This window comes from Schistocerca cancellata, chromosome 6 (assembly GCF_023864275.1).
Source record: "Schistocerca cancellata isolate TAMUIC-IGC-003103 chromosome 6, iqSchCanc2.1, whole genome shotgun sequence".
Classification (NCBI taxonomy): Eukaryota; Metazoa; Arthropoda; class Insecta; order Orthoptera; family Acrididae; genus Schistocerca; species Schistocerca cancellata.
The window spans coordinates 310,581,793-310,604,142 of NC_064631.1; the positions used below are offsets into that span (position 1 = coordinate 310,581,793).

The 22,350-nt window shown below is 43.4% G+C and overlaps 1 protein-coding gene across 1 annotated transcript in view; it reads right to left on the bottom strand.

Moving 5' to 3' along the window:
• LOC126088306 (uncharacterized) overlaps nt 1-19,226 on the bottom strand; it is a 323,218-nt gene extending 303,992 nt beyond the window's left edge. Inside the window, exons 1-2 of the mRNA XM_049906436.1 lie at nt 19,211-19,226; nt 19,009-19,130 (exon numbers count right to left, since the gene is read on the bottom strand). Coding sequence (XP_049762393.1) covers nt 19,009-19,130; nt 19,211-19,226 — 138 coding nt within the window. The remainder of the gene's footprint in view (nt 1-19,008; nt 19,131-19,210) is intronic.
• Nucleotides 19,227-22,350: the final 3,124 nt, after the last annotated feature.

A 22,350-nucleotide genomic window follows, 5' to 3' on the forward strand; every position in this document is an offset into this window, starting at 1 on the left:
TGTTACTGTGTTATCTGTCAACCCTATTACCGTATGTTGCTGTCTCAGCATAAGAAAAGTGTTTAATTTTTAGCCAGCCATTCGTGACAACGGCGATGATGTATTACATTGAAATGAAGTTAAAAATATCCGACGATGATCGCTAAGGGCGATACAGGTAATCGCCCATATTAATGTTCAACTTCGACTGAAATAAGTAATGTGTTATAGTTTACCGAAAGTTGACGTGTATCTCGCAAATGTTATATCTGCTCTTACGGATATCTAACTCTTTACGAAACGGTGACATAACGTCCTTTTACTGGACAAATAAAAAAACTGAACTGAGGTGCAGGCGACTACAAACAGTATACATAATAGTGGTTTTGCAACAGGAAAGCTCGTTTGCCACACACCTATAGTTAAAGTGAACGAGCTGTGCTTCAAAGTATAAGGTGCGTCTGAAAAGTTGATGGATGGCCGCATATTTTGAAAACTGTGCTGCTTAGGATAGGGCGCCCGCGCGCTTACGCTGTGAGAGACGTGCAAGCGTACGCCCCTTGTGCAAATCACCGAAGTCTGCGACGAAGCTAACGAATTCAGTGTGAGGACACGCGTTATTCCTGTTTGGATCAAAGCGTTAATCGGACGTTTTGCTCCAAATGAAACAAAACTGGGACAGATATTCATGGAATGTTAGAGTGCAAGTGTAAAACGTTGAAACAGTGAGTGAAATGTATATGTTTGAGTGGTTTGCACGCTTTAGATAAGCAAAAGAAGGCGGAGTCGAGGATGAACCGCATTCAGATCGACCGTGAACGTGCAACAAATACGATCTGAACACCAAACGTCAGTCGATGGCATGGTGTTCATCGTCTCCCCCGCATCCCAGAATTCTCGGCTGACGAAATCCAAGATTAAGACGATGTTGATCGGCTCTTACGACAGCAAGAGGTTTAATCATCCCAAATATCTACCCGAGGTTCAATTTTCCGAAGCGGCATTTTACTAGGGAGTTCTGAAACGGCTCCTGGAACACTTCCAGCGGATTCTGTCAGAACTCCATCAGAGGGGACAGTGGAATTTTCTTCACGACAACGGCCGTCCGTGCACTGCATTCTGGGTGCTGAACTCTCTAGCTCAACGCAAGGGACTGTTCTTCAGCACTCTCCCTATTCTCTAGCTGGCACCGGCAGACTTCATTTCCCCAACCTAAATTAGAACTTAAAGGCTTACGCTTCGCAGACGTTGCGGACATCCACGACTGTGTGAGCATCGTGCTCCCAGCGATTCTACAACAACCTTTTCCTGACGGTTTCCAACAGACTTACAGCCGTTGTCAGAGGTGTATGATAGCTGATGGTGATTACTTTGAAGGCCAGTAAACGTATTTTGTTTCAGAACTTCTTTATTTCCTGAGATAGTTCACCGAATTTTTCTGACGCTTTTTGAAGTATCTTTCAAACCCATTCTTCATATTAGAGCGCTTGATACGCTTTTCTGTTTCCTAATCTCAAATAATGAAAATTATGAGAAATAGTCACTAACTGAGACCAGATCCGGCCGATGTGGCCGAGCGGTTCTAGGTGCTTCAGTCTGGAACCGTGCGACCGCTACGATGCAGGTTCGAATCCTGTCTCGGGCATAGACGTGTGTGATGTCCTTAGGATGGTTAGGTTCAAGTAGGCTCAAGTTCTAGTGGACTGATGCCCTCATATGTTAAGTCGCATGGTGCTCAGATCCATTTGAACAATTTTTTTGAACTGAGACCAGTGTCTGATCCCTAAAACTATGTTGTTTATATAATAAAAAGTTTTACTAATGTTAAGGCGTAATCAACCGTTAGTAATATATGCTTCAGATTGCTTTTACCTAAGGAATTAAAAACCAAAAGCAGTAATGCGGGAAGCTATCGGTGAATATATTGACTAATGGCAAATGACTGGCTTTAAAAGAGCTTAGAAATCTAATTTTCAAAGGCGATTTTTTCCTGTTTATATAGACGCTCTAGGAAGAAACATCACAACTCCGACAAATAATTAATGTGAATTAATAAAATGTCTCGAATACATTTGTTTAGGATACTTATTTAAGTGCTAAATATTGCATAATCTTAGGTTAATGTAAGTGCGAGTTAAGGCACTGCAGAAGTGAAATGCTGGTAGTCGTCATAATGTTTAATGCAAGCTTGTAAACGTCAATGTAGTGTATTGTACAAGTATCGGATGTGAGTTAGTGAGATGGAGTTCCGTGCCTGTTGTACTTAGTCAGTCAATACAGGGACCGTTGATGCTGTTTGTGGATGACGCTGGAGTTGTCGTCCGAGATGTCCCACATGTGGTCTACTGGAGACACATCTGGTGAGCGAGCAGCCTAAGGCAACACGCCGGCACTCCGGAGAGCACGTTGGGTTACAACAGCTGTATGTGGGTGAGTGTAATCCCGCTGGAAAACACTCCCTGGAATGCTGCTCATGACAACAGGTCGAAGCACAGGACTAATGTAGAATTTGCAGTCGTGGTGCGTCAGATAACGCCGAGAGAGCTCCTGCGATCATACTATCCGCACCGCAAATCATAATTCCAGGGGTAAGTCCAGTGCCCCTAGCATGCAGACAGGTTGGTTGCAGGATCTCAACTGCCCTCCTTCCAACCTACACACGGCCATCACCGGCACCGAGTCGGATCCAGCTTTCAACAGGAAACAGAACCGACGGACACCCTGCCCTGTAATGCGCTCTCGCTTGACACCAGAACAGACGGACCGCCTGCCCTGTAATGAGCTCTCGCTTAACACCACTGAATTCACAAACAGCGCTGGTGGGGTCAGTGGATTGTAGACTATAGTGCATCTGGCTCGGAACAGCCCTTGATGTAACCGATTTGTAATAGTTTGTTGCGTTACGCTGATGCCAATGCTGCTTCAACTGCTGCAGTACGATGCACCAGTCTCACACGCCTAACACGATGATCTTCCCCCTCGCTTGTGCCACGTGGCTATCTAGACACTGGTCTTCTCGCGTCCGTTCATTTCCTTGACGACCTCTGCCAGCAACCATGTATGGTGGCTACATTATTGCTAAGCCTATCGGCAGCTTCGCAGAAGGGATGTCCTACTTCTCATAGCCCTATTACACGACCTCGATCAAACTCAGTGAGGCGTTCATAATGGCGTCTTTGTCGCCTTAAACGCTTTCTTGACTACTGTCAACCGATCACGTCTAATCTCAAAGGCAACTAACACTCACAACTGTTACAGCGTGCATTTAAAAAAAAACTAATTTAGATCCTCAAAAGGCAACTGGTGCGAAATTTGAATAATCTTTCAGTTACTGAAACACGCCTAACAAGGTCTGCCAACTTCCGTTTACGTCGAACTACTCACGGTGTATATATATATATATATATATATATATATATATATATGCGTATTGTACTGCTGTGGGGTACTGAAGCCCAGGCACTGAATTTCAAACCGTACAGTTACGAAAAAACTTTAAGAGCCTTAAGAAAGCTGAGACGACCAGATAGTATGTCACTCAATTAACTTTAGATTCTGCAAAAGAATGTGCTACTATGATGAGTTCTGCCAAAACAATGAATTCGTCGGAGTATGCTTCGTAACCTTTGGCCAGAGAGTGGTACGCTCCAGTGGAGAAAGCAAGCTGCACAAAGGGCACCGTCCGCGGCCAGCACTCCTTCAGTTGATTACACCGGCAGCTCAAGGGAAGTCCATCGCTTGAGCGTCCTTCCCACAGTTCCACGATAGACCAGTAGGGAACAAAGGTCGCCCGAGTTGATGGTAACCCGTAAGCAGGCGGCCGGCCGTGGACTAATGAATCCCAGAGGCCTCCATCCATCAGGATCAGATGGAGGCGGACAGCGGCCGCGAGCCGTAATCTGTTACGCCGGTAATTGATTGATGACAGTCGGTTTTCTCGTTTGCCGCCACTGATCCCTGGCTCCTCCGGGAAAACCGCTGCTCGCTTCGCTGCCACCTGTGGTCCGGCTGTGGGCTGGATCACTTACTTCCTACTAAATGAGTAATCATCACTTACTTCCACTAAATCTCTGAGCTGAAGAAGAGGGATGCGAGTCCAAGTCGCACTCTGATGTACCGTTCCAACCAACATACAGAACTACTGGGAAGACTGATGCATTGTGCGGGTCTGCGAGGTGAATAGCACCGAGTGACAGGAAGAGACCACATGTCACTCCGGTTTACGAAAAGGATAATACATCGGATGCACAGAACTGCTGAAGTCTGCCTCTTGCAGGCACCTGAGGAATATTCTAGTCAATAATGAGTTTCCTGGGAAAGAACAAAGTTCTCTAAAAGAATCAGCTCGGTTTAAGAAAAACAGCAGTCGTCTGAAACTTAGCTTTAATTATACACGACTTCTTGCTAATAAAACATTCAAGTGTATAGGTAGACTTCGTCTTCCCGCATTTCGTCAAGCGGTCGACACTTTGCTGCATAGTCGATTATTCACTAAGATACGACAATACAAGTATTTTTGAAAATATTTGACTGACTCGATAAATATTTCTCTCAATGCCCCAGTATTTTATACCGGCCGATGAAATTCCACAAAAACCAATGTCTATGTTCACTCTTGCCGACATGTTAGTCGTGAGAAATTCCGCAAAAAAATTGATTTTTCAAATTTAAATTTTATTTAATCTCCTAGTAGCACAAATTTTTTTGTATGACTAGATCAAGGTTGATCACGTTAAGACTTGGAGGCAATCGACAGCGACCTGAGTATTTGAGGGTGCATTATGACGGAGCTAAGTAAATAACAAAGGGAAAAAAATTGCTGGTTCTCGTATGGTGGATGCTTCTGTACTCAAGGTAACCGAAGCGTTTCATATTTCAAGAGGCACCGTATCAAAGACTTATACCGCATACATGAAACGGATAAACATCATGCGCAAAGTCACTGAAAAAGGTTGTGACGAAAAATAAGAGGAAGACAGCTACAGAAACCTGCAGATGTTAATGCACATCCCAGGGTGATCTGTAATTCCAGAACCACTAGTGAATGAAGCAAATGCCCGTAACAGGAAAACGGGGTGTCGAAGCCATAAAACCTGAACTATGGAGGAACGGAAGAACGTCACTTGGTCGGATGAGTCTCGCTGCACCCTGTTCCCGAATTCTGGCTGAGTGTATGTCCAAATATTGAAACTTGGTGAGTTTTCGGTGATGATTTGAGTAGTCATATCCGGTTACTCAGCAGGACCACTTTACTACTAAGGATAATGTTACTCTTTTGGATAACCACGTGCATCCCATGATAAAATGTTCGTTTCGCAATAGTGATATTGTGTTCCAAGAAGACAGGGTTCTTGTTAACACTATTCACATCGTGCAGGACTGGTTTTCTGAGGAAAAGGATGAACTATCACATCTCCTCTGGCCGCCACAATCATCAGTTTTCAATATTATTGGTCCTTTTTGTCTACTTTGCGGAGCAGGGTGCGTGATCGTTATCAACCTCCACTCTGATCACATAACTTGACACAGTTTTGCAGGAAGACTTTCTTTGAAAACCTTACATGACGAAGTTAAAACCATACAGAATTTGTATTTATGCATTACGATACTACTGGAAGCTGCGTTGAAAGCCAATGGGTTTCCTACACCGTATTAGTAAGGTAAGGTGTTTTTGTTTTGGGGTTTCAGTGTTTCTCTGGAAATGCTATCTACATTATGTGTTGCGATTGCTCCACCTGCGACATTGGGGAATTGTTCGCACTAAACACTTCACGCGCCGGCACTGTACTTGGCAGGGCATGGTCGCCCACGTTGCAGAGATGATCTCAAAACGTCGCGCATGCGCGGAAAACCAATCCGCTCCGCTACAGGTATTTTCAGGTGGGCGTAAGACTCAACCGCCATAGCAACGAGTGCACATTGACTTTGTAGGACTATTTTGGAAGACTAGTTTACTCACAGTGGTAGACTCTTTCAGCAAGTGCCCATTTGCGGTGCCTATGGCCTCTATTGCATCACATAGCTCAATTCAAGCATTGTCTTCCATATTTTGTATAGGAGGTTTGCCACACGTTCTTGTCTCAGACAACGGACCACAGTTCACTTCATGTGCTTTCGAACAGTTTTGTGAACGAAATGGCAATCGTCATCTAACGAGTGCTCTGTTTCACCCCCAGTCCAATGGAAAAGCAGAACGCTGCAAAGGCACTTTTAAACAACCGATGGCCACGCTTCGCACCAACCACGCACGGGAACAGGCGGTGTAACTCTTCCTCGACTCCTATCACTCCTACCCACGAGACGGACCATAATCGGCGGAACTTCTTCATCGAAGCCTTTGGACGCTGCTACACTTGCTACTCCCACCGCAGAATCGAGCGCCGCAGGTGGTGAACAAGTATCGCTTTGCGCCGCGCGGTCTCGTTCTTTTCAGGGTTTATGGCAACTGTGGGCTCTGGGAAAGACGTGTGATCCAGGAACGCCTTGGCTCTTTTATGCAATTGATTGCAGGTCCCGATGGTTCGCAGCGCCGCCACGAGAACCAAGTTCATGCGTTTCATTTGCCTCGCAATTCTGCTGCTTTTCTTCCCCCAGATTCACGGAGTCACGGGACCGCGCGGCCTTCGCAGCCCCCCGCTGGGGCCACCAGGCCGTCCCATGAGGAGCGGATGGACCATGTCCCCTCGCCTCTGCCGTCCCTGCTCGCACACCCGATGACTTGGACCCGCCGTCGCCGTCATCGCCCCAGGACGCACCTTCAGGCCTGGATGTGTGCCGTGGCTGCAGTATTTCCGAAGATGTTCCTGTTGCCTCACGAGCCAGATGGCGGGGTATGGTCGGGAGTACGCCGTCATCCACAGTCACCGCTACCAGCTCAGGTCTACATCCAGCGACCTTCTTCCCTCCCTGTTGTCGTTTTTATCTTCCCTACACGACAATGGTGCAGCATTTCGGCGGGAGATGAATGTGCTGGCGTAAGATGTCGCCAGCACACCGGTCGGTAAAGATGTACAGCGAAGATCGATGGTAGGCCATGGATAAAGCGCGCCTGTCACGAGAGAGGGCACAGACACACCGACAAACAACATGTCGCCAACACCCTCTCGACAATATGTGTCGTCGCTTACCGGAGGGCCTCATCAAGTCGCTGGCACTGACTGTCACTGACTCAAACTCCAGTTTTGCGTCTGTCAATTCAGTCACAGAGCGGGTGTAGTTCAACGCAGGTTACGATAGTACACAGCGAACAGAATTGTGACAACAGGAAGATTACCGATAATGTCTGCAAGAGGACTGTTACTGATGAGCTTGTACCAGGAACATGGGCTCTGTTCAAGTTAAGAAGCAGCGACTTGTAAAAAAGGAACAGTATTAATCCACGTGTGAATTTGTGTTGTAGAAAGATGAGACCGGCCACCATTAACAACATCCTCTCCCTTGCTTCCTTACAGTACAAGACTCTACACAATCGTGTCTGTTGAAGGATGTGTTCCAAGCTTTGTCCTTACATTTGGAGGTCATAGTGCATTCATCTCTGCAGTGAGTTATGAATTCTTTCGAACAACCCTGGGTCACATCGTATATCCTGAAAAGACAATTCATATTCGAGCTCCATTTCTTCAACAGTGTCAACGGAGAGCTGTACATTTCACGTTTGAGATACCACAAGAACAAAAGAGGGATCGAGGTCAGGTGTTCTTGGAGACCAAGGTACACGCTGTGTTTCACCTCTCCACCATGGACCACATACGCGCGTTAGACGTCATCTTATATCAGCAGAAAAATACGCCTGTCCCCGATCATCCACAAACCAAAATCCCCAACTTTGTGCGAGGTAAGGCAGAGCTTGTGTGAAATTTGAGCCCAATTACAAAAATGGTTCAAATGGCTCTGAGCACTACGGGACTTAACTTTTGAGGTCATCAGTTCCCTAGAACTTAGAACTACTTAAACATAACTAACCTAAGGACATCACACACATCCACGCCCGAGGCAGGATTCGAACCTGCGACCGTAGCGGTTGCGCGGTTCCAGACTGTAGCGCCTAGAACAGCTCGGCCACTCCGGCCGGCTAACCCAGTTACGTCGGAATTTAATTTTCAAATATGTTTGTATTAAATCATACAATTTTTCATACAGAATCCAGTGGCAGCTCGTAAACACAATTTCACAGTTGTCTCGCAAACGGAAAAACCATGTTTATCGGAAAGTATTTGCTTCTGTTTCCATATACTAGCATATTGTCGATCTCTGCTATTAATTTTTATTTACCCTGTACAAATAATGCTTTTTTCACTGAAATGTCTTAAAGACCTGAGGAATTATCTTAACCAGAAACAATAACACTTAACCCTATAATACAATTTAGAATTTTATATTTAGTTGGTTGTTGTTTGGGGAAGGAGACCAGACAGCGTGGTCATCGGTCTCATCGGATTAAGGAAGGATGGGGAAGGAAGTCGGCCGTGCCCTTTCAGAGGAACCATCCCGGCATTTGCCTGGAGTGATTTAGGGAAATCACGGAAAACCTAAATCAGGATGGCCGGACGCGGGATTGAACCGTCGTCCTCCCGAATGCGAGTCCAGTGTCTAACCACTGCGCCACCTCGCTCGGTGATTTTATATTTATTTCTGTTACAAAGGTATGTCTACGCAGTAATTAACGTAAAAGTAGAAATGATTCACTGGCACGTTAGTTGGATTTTTGAGTGTGTCACCAAAACCCAAAGAAAAACAATTAATATTTAAGTGGGATGTCAAATAATACGCCGCTTGTGAATAAAATGCTGTCGTACCGGTTGTGGGTCGAAACCAACAATTACTGGATTTCTGAAAATTTGTCGGGACCTAAGGAGGCGGGGTATACAAGCTTCTTTCCCATGTGAGACAAATCGACCTTACATGTCTCATCGTTAGAAACAGAAGCGATGGATGTAGATTTTACAGTAGGCTAAGTTAGCCAGAGAAATCTGCTGTGGACAAGGCATGAAATATAGAGAGACCGAGGTCCTTTCCGCGATCAACTGAGAGCATTAGATAACAACTATAGGTACACCACTTTATTACACAGGAATTATATATCGATCCTCGTACATTTCCGTTGTCTTTTCTTCTTAACAAATTTAATATTGTTTTTCCTCCGATTAATAATGGCTTGTTGTATGTCTCGGTGAAGTGACCAACATTTGCATTGGCTCTTCAGAGGCCCTTCTACCGTCATCCGCCGCTTTGATGTCCTGATGAAATCTGCCACCTTTTCTTTGCCAGTAAGGAAATAAGAGACAACAGTTGTGGGTATTAAGGCTTATCAACTAATTCTTTGTATTGGTGTCAAAGGAAATGTAATGATGGACCTTTGCATTGATGGGCCTTTGAGTTGCTTAAGAACATTTTACGATGCATCCACTTTCACTGATACCCAAGCGCTCTTCTTACAGTCAGTTTCTACTTGAAGTGGGAATCCAAGCACTTTAGTCATGTTCTATAATCACACTTTCCTTCAGTTTCGATTAAGGCAGGAGAGGAAAGCACTTATAAGAGGCGGAGGACTTGAGGGAATTCCAGTATGTATTAAAGGAATGAAGCAAGCGCATAATCTAATCCTCATGTAATTCAGTCCGCGCATAAAGCTAGCAATAACGGAAACGGATAAATTTGGCAACGGTATTGAAGATCATAGATAAGAAATGAAAAATTTGACAAATTCTGAGGGCGGTATATTTTTCAGGAACATCAAAGTACTTGGAAGATCATTTGAGTGGAATGGATAGCGTCATGAATAGAGGTTATGGGGATGAACGTGTAAGATGTGTAGTCGAATCGTCAAGAGATGATGAGAAAATTAGACGATGAAATATGATAGTACAATTAGTAGACAAGGTTTAGGCATAAAATAGCTGAATATGACAGAAGTAGTGGACATAGAAAGTGTAAACTGACAGTATTAAAAAAAATCTGATACATAGAAATATATTCTCATAGCGCATAAATTCAAATTTTAGCAACTATTTTGTGGAGGTATTTGTCTGGAGTATATTGTTACATGGAAGTGCACAGCCACAAAAAATAGTATTAAGCATTTGGTGAAACAGCGACGTTGTCGTGTATCGTGTATTACGAACTGCTTCCCTGAGATGTAACCACCACTGCTGACATTTATTGTCAACAACTGAGACGTCTTGCAGACCCAGTCCCAGAACAAGTATCAGGAAGACTACGTGAAGTGATGCTAGCCCATGATAACGCTTGCCTGCATCGTGCTATAGTGACAGAAAGCACAACACAGGAGTTGAGTGGGGAAGTCATCCCGTACCCAAGTTATTCACCTGACCTTGTACCTTCAGATTTTCGTCTTTTACGCTGTCTATCCAAGAACCTTCAACGAACTTGAGCTCGATTGCTTGTTTGCCCCACCACGTGATTTTTACATCGGAAAGTTATCGCAGCGTTGGGAGACTGTTGGAAATAGTGTTGGAGAATATGTTACTGGTGGCTGGAGTTTGAGGCGTAGCGCCGTATACCGATCGTGCCGTGGAGGCGGTTAAGTGGGAGATGTGTCTCAGAGCTGGATAGTGACAGATGGTGACGCGAGACTGAATGGACACATAGTTTATGTTTTAGCCGATAAAGGACAGTATTCGATAGGGGGCTGATTTAGTTTCGATTGTGCCCAGTAGAGTGCACTAAAATAATAGAATGGTTTTCATAAACTGTTCTGGTATTTTCATAAAGTATTATTATGTCTTTTTGTGTATGTAAAATGTTATAAATGTGTTTTAGCAGTATGAATGATGCGTGAGCGTGGATTAATGTTAATATGAAGATAATTGTTTAACGAGTTATGTAGTACGATTTAGTGTGGGAACATTTCGAAGAAGTATGGATATGGACAAAGGGGATTTTTGTAGAATATATTTGTAAAGTAAGTTCATGGTAAAGGGAAAGTTAATTCAGGTATAAATAATAATAGTAAATAACTTAATTCATAAGCAAAACTTCAGCATATTAGATAATTAAGTCGGTAAAAAATGCAGTCGCTAGGTTTACTATTTTGCGGTTGGTTATTGATGAAAAGCGCGGACTGACGCGGGAGAATGTTGAGTAAACTGATCAATGGCAAAGCAATATTCTTCGCGCGCATTTCTCTGCTGGTAGAGAAGACTTAGAGTATTCTAGAGAAGGGTCGAAGCCTAGCCATGAAAGAGATCGGACATGTGCAGTAGTAGTTCCGCTGGAAATGATAATTTGCCGGATGTAGCAGTGTTTCATACATCAAAAGTGTTGGAAAGTGACGGAATAATTATTCCGATATGTGTGTAGAAATTTCAGAATTTTTAAGTGAATTTTGTGACGAGAAAAAAAATATATTCCGCGTGGCGTATTAAGCAGGTCGGTGGCTAAAAACTGTGACCGCATTTGGTACCGACAGACTTAATATTTGGCGAGCGTTCTCAATCAAAAACAATTAGTATTTTTGTAGCTATTACGTTTTCGGGAAATTCAACACCATAAACTTGCTAACGTGAGTGAAAGGGATTTTGAGTGATTGTGTTAAGACTAGCACGGGCTTGTCAGTGATACTTGTTCATCTAAGTCTCAGAATATATTAATTGAGGACAAAATTTCCAACTTTTCATTTCGTGTTTCCCCCGAAACGTATATTAGTGATTTTAATTGCAGCCTGGTTCACGTCGAAGTGCAGTAGGTTTCACTCGGCTTTTCTACTGATGATCTGCTGAGACAATGTTCACAGTTAGGAGCAGGTTCGTCGTAAAGGGACGGAAAGAACCGTGCCGCCCCAAGTGTGTGTTATGTGTATCTATTAAATTTATGGAAAAACGCTACGAACTTATGTACCAACCCAAAGTGAAACGAAGTTAAGAAGAAGCATGATCAAAATCCAGTTCCAAGTTAAATAATTTTTGTAATAGAAGCTACTGGCAAATAACACTAATTTCGATTTTAGTTCCTTTGATTTTCAACCTATTCACAAACGCTGCACAAAACACAACCTCATGTCTCACAGTAACAAAAACAGCAGTATCTGACGGAAACTGCGTTTGGTGATTACTAATGCGCGTTCCTTGATGGGATTCTAAAATCTGTCATTAGACTGAAAAGCAGACCAGGAAAACCAGGAAACCTGTCCTCCAGGTGCAAAGCTCTCCCTTAAAAACAGAAAACAAAATGTTTACTTTTGAAATATTGCGATACAGTATAATGCTGTAATTTATATGTGTGGAATGGATTACCAACAAAGAGATAATGAATCACATCGGGGATAAAGGAGCTACATGACATTACTTGACTAGAGGAAAATGGGAGGATGTGACGGAAAACATACTGAGAATTCAAAAAGCTGGTAATTGGTTGGTTGGTTGTTTGGTGGGAAGAGACCAAACAGCGAGGTCATCGGTCTCATCGGACTAGGGAAGGATGGGGAAGGAAGTCGGCCGTGCCCTTGCAAAGGAACCATCCCAGCATTTGCGTGGAGCGATTTAAGGAAATCACGGAAAACGTAAATCAGGATGGCCGGACGCGGGATTGAACCATCGTCCTCCCGAATGCGAGTCCAGCTGGTAATTTCTTAATGTAGGACAATATGAGGGGTAAAAGTTGTAGAGCGCTATAAATGTTGTGAAACAATCAGCAAGTTAAAACAGATATAGGTTGCAGTAGTCATGCTGCGTTCAACCGAGAGAGTCACATAACCGACCATCTTGGAGAACTGCATTAAAACAGCCCTCGGAACGGCAGTAACAAAACCAACGTGCATAGCACAATCTTTCTCACTGAATTTAAACTCATTCTTTACACGGTGTAATGAATTACTTCAGTGATAGTATACCAGTGTCCCAAATAATGTATGTGCCACTATTTCTCGTATTAAACTCGATCTCTAAATTATTTAGAATTAGCATTTGTCAACGGTTAGTCCCTACGCTATTGCCAGAGGACAATGACTCTCATATAGTTTTTCACTGATCCGGATAGAGCTGTTATTCTAAGCATAGAACTTGCACCGGCCATAGAGCGTGCTCTCGACAACAGCGCAGGCCACATTACTTCAGCTTATGGGCCCTGCGGACGTAAAACACGACCGCTGCCGGAATCAGGAGCGCCGGCGGGCTCAGCTGCTGCTCATCGTATTATTTTTTTCCGCTCCCGCCGCTCCGTCGCGATCGCCAAGTGCAGTTCAGCGTCCCGATTTTCCACGGCTCTATTTATGCAGGGATGATGCCAGAAATGCGGCGTATTTCTCATAAATGTAAATTTCTTCTCGTTTCAGCAGGCCGCAACACCAAGCCTCGCCCGGCAATTGATAGCCGCGCTCCTGAATTGCTAGAAAGCTATGACGTTTAATGATTCCCAGAACCCACTGCAGTTCATCGCAACGGGGCGCGGATTTTTTTTTTTTTTTCTGGGAACGACTAAGGGATGGGATCTGCAAGAGTGAATTCATGGACTGACTGTACGACAAACACAAGGAACCAAATTTTATTCAGCGATTATCTGGATAAATATTCAGTATAATAACGTTCAACGTTGAAATGTAACGTTCAATTTAAAGATTTTGAATATCAAAAATCAGTATACTGTTATCGATAAAATTCACTATTCACTATTCAAACGACGATATTTATTTTACCTTTGGAAGTGTATAACTGACTGGAATGAAAATTAGATCGATGTGATAATTTAAGCGATAATAATATACACATCAACTGTCTTGTGACAGACATAATTCCCTATAATAGTCCAACAACAGCGAACTTTCTCTTCGACAGGATGTATCAGATGAGAAGCATGACTACTTCAGCAATATGATACTTAAGTTCATACCGTTTTTGATCCATCGATACATTATTTTACATCACTTTATATTTATGTTAAAAGAAATATTACAATAACTGGTCATCAATCTCTTGATACACTAACTTTTTCTGTTCAATTTACCAGTTTAATTTTAGTGGGAATCGCTTACTGAATCGGCACGTTTAGTACAATGTTTTTCGATTATTCACTTCCATGTCGTCTGCACAGTGAATAGCTTCATACACAATAACAAACTTATTCTCGGTTAAAAATCACTGTCCAAGTTTTCTGATTTGCTGTTATCACGGCACTGTTCGAAATTTCCTATACAGGTAATATTAATAAGCCCTTGTCCTGGATGATCGTCATAAATGTGTCAGTAAAAAGAACTTAATCTATGCGCAGTCGAAGTTCATGCATCTAGCGTTCTTACATTGTTGTATATAATCGCAGACATTGTAATGAAAAATAGCCTCACGCCTTATCAGCCCCACCGTGGCTAATTTATACATCTGAACAGATGTTCCCCTTTCTCGGAGGTGCACTGGAATTGTATTCCAGTGTTCATTATTCACAGTTACACTTAGGAAACGCATAATGTTTAAATGAACTCTTTTCGCTGATGATAATTTTCTGGCTGTTGGCTGGATCGCAAGAGATTATATTTGGCTACCGTACTACTTTTTTATGACATGAGGGTGCCTAAAAGAGGCAAAATAGTAAAAATCCAATAAAAATCGAAAAACAAAAATCTCTCCACGCCACACACACACACACACAGAAAAAGAGAGAGAGGTAATCACGATTTAGTGAATTTAAAACTCAGTATGCAAAAGAGAACATGAGTGAAATCAACAGAAATAGTACAACATGCAGAAGTGGGTTGATACTCAATGGATAAATAAAGCATCTCAGTCATTCTGCAATAATTTAAAAGCTGGAGCCTAAAAGCCTGGACTCTAGCCTCGACACCACGTAAAATTTTAGCTGGTTTACCAGATTCATTTCGTTGACCTTCAAAACAGAGTGCAGATCTCCACTAAAATTTGTTTCTGACCTCTCATGATCAAATGCGCTTAATTAACAAGCGGTACACACTAAATTTAGCACCACAGCCATCAAAGACTGGCGAACAGGAGGTCCTCTCACGTGAGTGTGCAGTCACGTGATCTGTATGAGAGCTGGCTCCACCGACCGCAGCTGATAGTCTTCTCACCGCCAGCCACTCCTTCTCTCACAGTTGCATGACCCTTTGACTCAACAGAAAGTTCACGGCCTGCAGGGAATGGCACCATATTCAACGTTCCCTGGAAGCTTCCTTCGCTGATACGTCTTCTTCTTTGTTTCCCCTCTGATACATAGCAGAATCCCCTTCCAAAGAGGAAGGAGAAAAGTGTCAAGTATATTAGTGAGTGACTTGCTACAGCTGTCAGGAACTTGAAGGACTGCTTTTTATTGAGTATTTCTGCTAATTATGTTTTGTTCTTTATTGTTTCGGTCGTAGCTACCATCATCACAGGAGAAAAAGGTAGTTCATCAATCAAACTGAGATCAGTCCTTACGGTATTTCTTTCGTATTCGGTTGTGACTAATTGTGAGGCAAACTTTATGCAGTTCAGAGTCATGGTGAATTGCGCGTGATTAAGTAAATAACTTGCAATGCTGAGGAACTGCTTATCCCTCTGATTTAATGAATTTTCTTCATATTATTATGGTCGTTGATATAGAAACTAGTAAAGAATAAAGAGAAATTCGTACAGCTGGTAGCTAAAATGCAGCTCTTCAAGCGTCAAATATATTCTGTGTCTTTATCCATTGATAATTCCAGTCGAGGGCTAATGTGAAACGTTTTCTTCTGAAAACGCCTTCTCTGCCCCAGTGCCATCAGGATTTGCAGGTAGCTCTGCGATAAATACTGTTTATTTATAGGAATGGCGAATCCTGAGGACACATATAGAACTTGACCAAAAAGCAAAGTGAGTCTCCTCGATTCAAACCATCAGTGCAGACATCTTAATGCTTGTCTCAAATATTATACAGGGTATAATTGATATAATTGCAGATATTTTTACATTTGGTGCCTTAATATGTATACAAATCATTCTTCCCAGAAAACTTCACAAACCGTACGACCTGATGTTTTCTGCACAGCTGTAACTTCTCCACTAAGCGGACCACGCCTGTCAGTTTATACTAACTGCTTTGCATCCATATGTCCATACTTCAACACCAGACCTGCAGCCCAGGCAAAAATAAGAATTACTGATTTATTCTTGGTGCATGTACTTGGAGATAGGAACCAACATAAAAATATACGACTTGTAATGGATGTAATTATTAATCTGCCAATGCCGTAAACACTGACTGAACGTCGTTCAGTTCAAATGGTTCAAATGGCTCTGAGCACTATGGGAATTAACATCTGTGGTCATCAGTCCCCTAGAACTTAGAACTACTTAAACCTAACTAACCTAACAACATCACACACATCCATGCCCGAGGTAGGATTCGAACCTGCGACCGGAACGGGCACGCGGTTCCAGACTGAAGCGCCTTTAACCGCATGGCCACACCGGCCGGCTCGTCGTTCAGTGCTCCAACCTTAGTCACCAATAGAAATATTCACTTATACCCATTACACGCTGTATGACAAAGACGTAAAGGTGAAATATGAAGTCCACTCTTCTTTAATATTTGTCAGATCCAGAGTTAGACTGTTCCCCTTCAGGAAACAGGGTATAGACCTGCTCCTACTTTGATACAAGCGATATCATCCACGTTCTTATCTGAAGGCAGTTCTCCATACAGGCTAAGTCTGTCCATTGGTCAGCTAGCAACAGTGCGGTATACGGGCATCTGTGTATTACAGTCCTCTCATGTGATACACAGTCGCCATCTGTGCTATCGCTGATGATAGCCAGCCAGGTATATGAAGAGAATAGGGTGTTTCAAGTGCCACAGTAGGTATTTTAGAAGGTTCAGGAGCATAATCATGCTGGAGAAACATCCTTGTAGCCAAAGAAATCTTCTCCAACAATGCTAGAAATCCGTTTTCGAGAAAATGTAGATAACGTAGCCCTGTGAGGCGACACGGCTGCACATGTCCGATCGAATGAGTATCATACTGCAGCACACGTATACAGAGAAATGTTCTTGAAATTGTGTGTCCACAAAGGTGTGTTGTCAGGTCACCAGTTATGAAAGTTATCGGTGCTTTTACTAGCGAAATTGACCTCATCTGTAAATAGTGTTATTGGCATTACTCAGCAATTTTGAATTAGCCAACGACCAAATTGCAACTGTCAACCTGTATCTGTACGCCTAAAATGTTGAAACTCCTATAAATGGTGAGGATGGACGCCGTCATGTTCTTATTTACAAACGCTGGTACGTGTAGGTATTTTTCACGTGGATGTTGAAGTATTATATTCCACATATTGGTTAATGTCTGCTATCCCATCCTGCCGTTTATTTGCACTTTCAGATGAAATGTGCTTGCTAGGCACTGTACTATAAGTTTTCGAGTCTGGTGCTATACGCTTAGGAAGACGTTTTCCATATTCCCTGCATCCAAATGTAATGTATCCGTTACAAAAGCAGTACAAAAATACTACAAAATTACCAGTTGGCACTGCCAGTATTAGTAGTTACGTGAAGCATGCTTAAACAATACAGCAGAATTGGCGAACAACTTATAGTCGCAAACAAAGTCGAAAAATTCAAGCTGAAACACACTTTATAATTTATACTTGAATACAGAAATGGTAAACCTATCATCATCACCTACACCCGAAATGGAAACTTATCTCTGTAAACAGGTGTATCGCTATAACCAATGTAAACTGAACACTGTTATGTTGTATGTTTTATTTCAATTAGTCTATAGTGCAGAATGAGATTTTCACTCTGCAGCGGAGTGTGCGCTGATATGAAACTTCCTGGCAGATTAAAACTGTGTGCCCGACCGAGACTCGAACTCGGGACCTTTGCCTTTCGCGGGCAAGTTCTCTACCATCTGAGCTACCGAAGCACGACTCACGCCCGGTACTCACAGCTTTACTTCTGCCAGTATCTCGTCTCCTACCTTCCAAACTTTACAGAAGCTCTCCTGCGAACCAGTTCAAATGGCTCTGAGCGCTATGGGACTTAACTTCTGAGGTCATCAGTCACCTAGATCTTAGAGCTACTTAAACCTATCTAACCTAAGGACAACACACACAGCCATTCCCCAGGCAGGATTCGAACCTGCGACTGTAGCGATCGCACGGTTCCACACTGTAGCGCCTAGAGCCGCTCTGCCACTACGTCCGGCATATGAATTTCTATGTATGTGTAGATGAAGAGAATGTTTCGTGATCACGTATTAAGCATTCCCGGCAATTAATCCATTTCTCTCCCCTTGAGTTACACCATATCAAAAATTTAAGTAATCTTTATAAATAGGAAATAAAATTTAGTTTTAATAACAGTTCCAAATTTTGTCTCCAGGACGAAAATAGCAACCCCAAGTGAGACGAAATTACGACCATGCACAGATCATAATCGACGGTACAACGACATAGGCGAAGTCCTTGGCTACAGCGATTACACGCGATAAACTACAACACACGACCTAAATACAGCCCAGTATTTCAGCACAAATCATGACTCACATTAGGAACTGCTGGCTATTACTTTGACTTCACCTCAACATAGGAAATTTAATTCCCACTTGTACGCAAGTTACATGTGCTCCACACAACAAACACTCTCAACTAAGTAATGGCATTGTATCACACATGCATGCGCAGCTAAGCATTTGTTAACAACAGTGGAAACTGGAAATTCCTAGAGGGCTGTGGGGATGATATCAGGGACCCTTATCTTAGGTAGCAAAGATCCCTGTGATTACCTCATCGGACAATGTGAGGCTTTACATATACTATATTCTCCTAATATTTTTGTTATTGCTTCTGAAACACACGGTAAATTTGGTCCGAACATAGACCCTTGTGGAACAGACTTTCTCATCTGACGATATGAGGCCTTACATATACTTCAGTCTCTGACGTATCTTTGCTACCGCTCTTGAAACACTCATTAGATTTGGTCCGAACACAGACACTTCCTCAGGCGCAATCTATAAGGCTTCTGAAAGGACACAGCAGTTACTGGTGCTGGACTAAAGACAGTAGGCGCGAGAAGTGGGCAGGAGAAGGCAGGTGCTCGACTCACTGTTTCCGTCGACGTAGATGGGCGTCCAGGCGACGTGCGCGGCCGCGGGCGGCGGCAGCCACTGCAGCAGCGCCAGCAGCAGCGGGCCGCAGCGCATCTCGGCCGGCCTGGCTGGCTGTCGCCTCCCTCACATCACTTCACAGCACGCGCGCACAGCCGCCGCCGCCGCCCGGCCGCGCCGCCGCCGCTGCTGCACGCGCACTCAGCGCCGACGCCATTCCGCCTGCAACAGGCCGACAGTGACCGATAAGGTTGAATGCCGTGTTACTTGAGTTCCGGCAGGCGTTCGACACAGTTCTACTTTGCCGCCTAATGAACAAAATACGAACTTGCAGAATATGCTACCAATGGTACGACAGAATTTAAGAATTCCTAGTAAACAGAAGCTAGAATGAAACTTCCTGGCAGATTAAAACTGTGTGCCCGACAGAGACTCGAACTCGGGACCTCGTGCAAGTGGACACAGTTTTAATCTGCCAGGAAGTTTCATATCAGTGCAAACTCCGCTGCAGAGTGGAAATATCATTCTGGAAACATCCCCTTGGCTGTGGCTAAGCCGTGTCTCCGCAATATCCTTTCTTCCAGTAGTGCTAGTTCTGCAAGTTATGCAGTAGAGCTTCTGCGAAGTTTGGAAGGAAGGAGGCGGGGTACTGGCGGAATTAAAGCTGTGAGGACGGGTAGTGTAATTGGTTAATACAAACCATAAAAATATGCACGGAAGTAAGTTTTTTAACACAAACCTACGTTTTTTAAATGGAACCCAGTTAGTTTTGTTAGCACATCTGAACATATAAACAAATACGTAATCAATGCCGTTTGTTGCATTGTAAAATCTCAATTACATCCGGAGATATTGTAACCTAAAGTTGACGCTTGAGCACCACTCCTCCGCTGTTCGATCGTGTGTATCGGAGAGCACCGAATTACGTAGGGATCCAAAGGGAACGGTGATGGACCTTAGGTACAGAAGAGACTAGAACAGCACATTACGTCCACATGCTAACACCTTTTTATTGGTCTTTTTCGCTGACGCACATGTACATTACCATGAGGGGTGAGGTACACGTACACACGTGGTTTCCGTTTTCAATTATGGAGTGGAATAGAGTGTGTCCAGGTATATCAGGCCAATAGATGTTCAATGTGGTGGCCATCATTTGCTGCACAAAATTGCAATCTCTGGCGTAATGAATGTCGTATACGCCGCAGTACATCTGGCGTAATGTCGCCGCAGGCTGCCACAATACGTTGTTTCATATCCTCTGGGGTTGTAGGCACATCACGATACACATTCTCCTTTAACGTACCCCACAGAAAGAAGTCCAGAGGTGTAAGATCAAGAGAACGGGCTGGCCAATTTATGCGTCCTCCACGTCCTATGAAACGCCCGTCGAACATCCTGTCAAGGGTCAGCCTAGTGTTAATTGCGGAATGTGCAGGTGCACCGTCATGCTGATACTACATACGTCGACGCGTTTCCAGTGGGACATTTTCGAGCAACGTTGGCAGATGATTCTGTAGAAACGCGATGTATGTTGCAGCTGTTTGGGCCCCTGCAATGAAGTGAGGACCAATGAGGTGGTCGCCAATGATTCCGCACCATACATTTACAGTCCACGGTCGCTGTCGCTCTACCTGTCTGGGCCAGCGAGGATTGTCCACGGACCAGTAATGCATGTTCCGTAGATTCACTGCCCCGTGGTTTGTGAAACCCGCTTCATCGGTAAACAGGTAGAACTGCAACGCATTCTCCGTTAATGCCCATTGACAGAATTGCATTCGATGATTAAAGTCATCACCATGTAATTGCTGATCTAGCGACACATGAAACGGGTGAAAGCGGGGACGATGCAGTATGCACATGACACTACTTTGACTCAGTCCAACGGCTCTCGCAATGTCCCGTGTACTCATGTGTGGGTTCATGGCAACAACAGCTAACACACCAACTGCACCCGCTTCTCCTGTGACGGGCCTGTTACGGACCCGTTTGCGTGCTACGACCATACCTGTTGCATACAGTTCGCGGTAGATGTTTTGCAATTTGCGGCACGTTGGATGCTCTCTGTCCGGGTACCGTTCTGCATACACCCTGCAGGCTTCAGCTGCATTTCGTCGACACTCGCCATAGATGAGTGTCATCTCCGCCTTTTCAGAGTTCGAATACACCATGGTCACAGTTCCTACAACACTATACTATCACAGACGTCTGGTAACACGGTGTACTGCAGTTGGTCTCCTTACGGAGACGAATGCAGAATAACAATAGCAGCAAGCGCTACATGCGGAAACTGCGACAGCTAGACCAAACCACAACAGTACACTACAGCCACACTCGTAAACACGGTCGTCATCGTAAACATGTCCCTGCAGATGCTGCTCGCTGACCGTGGCCCGTGTTTGTTACAACACGCAACTGAACGTCGGAGGTTTCAAGCGTAAAACTTTAGGTTACAAGAGATATAAAAAAAGTGTTATTGACTACTAAAAGATGCAAAGTTGTCAATAAGATTCAGAAAAGTAATGCAAATTAATTATGAATGGAAGATCAGGAATAATTTTCTTCTTATGAACTGAAAATAATATTTAGAATACTCAAAATTACGAAAAATTTTATAATGGCAGCAAAGAATGAGATTATCGGTACCAGTCTGACAAGACTTGCATAGTTATCGTGTAATTACAGTCATCGCTGGCCTCCGAAAAAAGATTTGGTCTCTTTAAGAGGGAATATATATATATAATACTGATTTGCCGTTTGAACATTGGAATAAAAATATCTGTCTTGCTTCATTGTAGAGCATTACGTTACTGGCGCAGGATTTTGTGAATATGTTATACGCGGGTCAGTAAGTTATGTGAAATGAATCTACAGGGATATAATCCTTCCTGGAAGGTGATGGCCATTTAAGTTTGGCGTTTATTCAGTTGTTTTGTCCCCAAATGGGCTTTATGGGGGGAAACTGTAGATGGAAATTTCCATTGACAGATCACATTATCGTAAAATTATTATTTCACTCGTCTGGAACGTATAACATTATGAGAAAAATTTCCCACGACATTCTGGTTTTAGATTACAAAAGTAGTTACTAGCACATAATTTTTTTCAGTAGTGTGTTAATATTTTTTAAAATTTTTACGAAGTTATTAGACAAACTGTGTAAGTTCTGAAGCACAATATACGCGGAATTTATCTTGAAAGCTAAGCACAGAAAAGGCTAAAAGGGAAGTAGCCACGCTCACTGGAATAGTGGGACTGTAGGGGCGATAGCGTGGCAAGGTCCTGCAATCTTCTAATAGAAAAGCTGTCAGTACAGAGTTAGCGTTTCATTGTTACGGAAG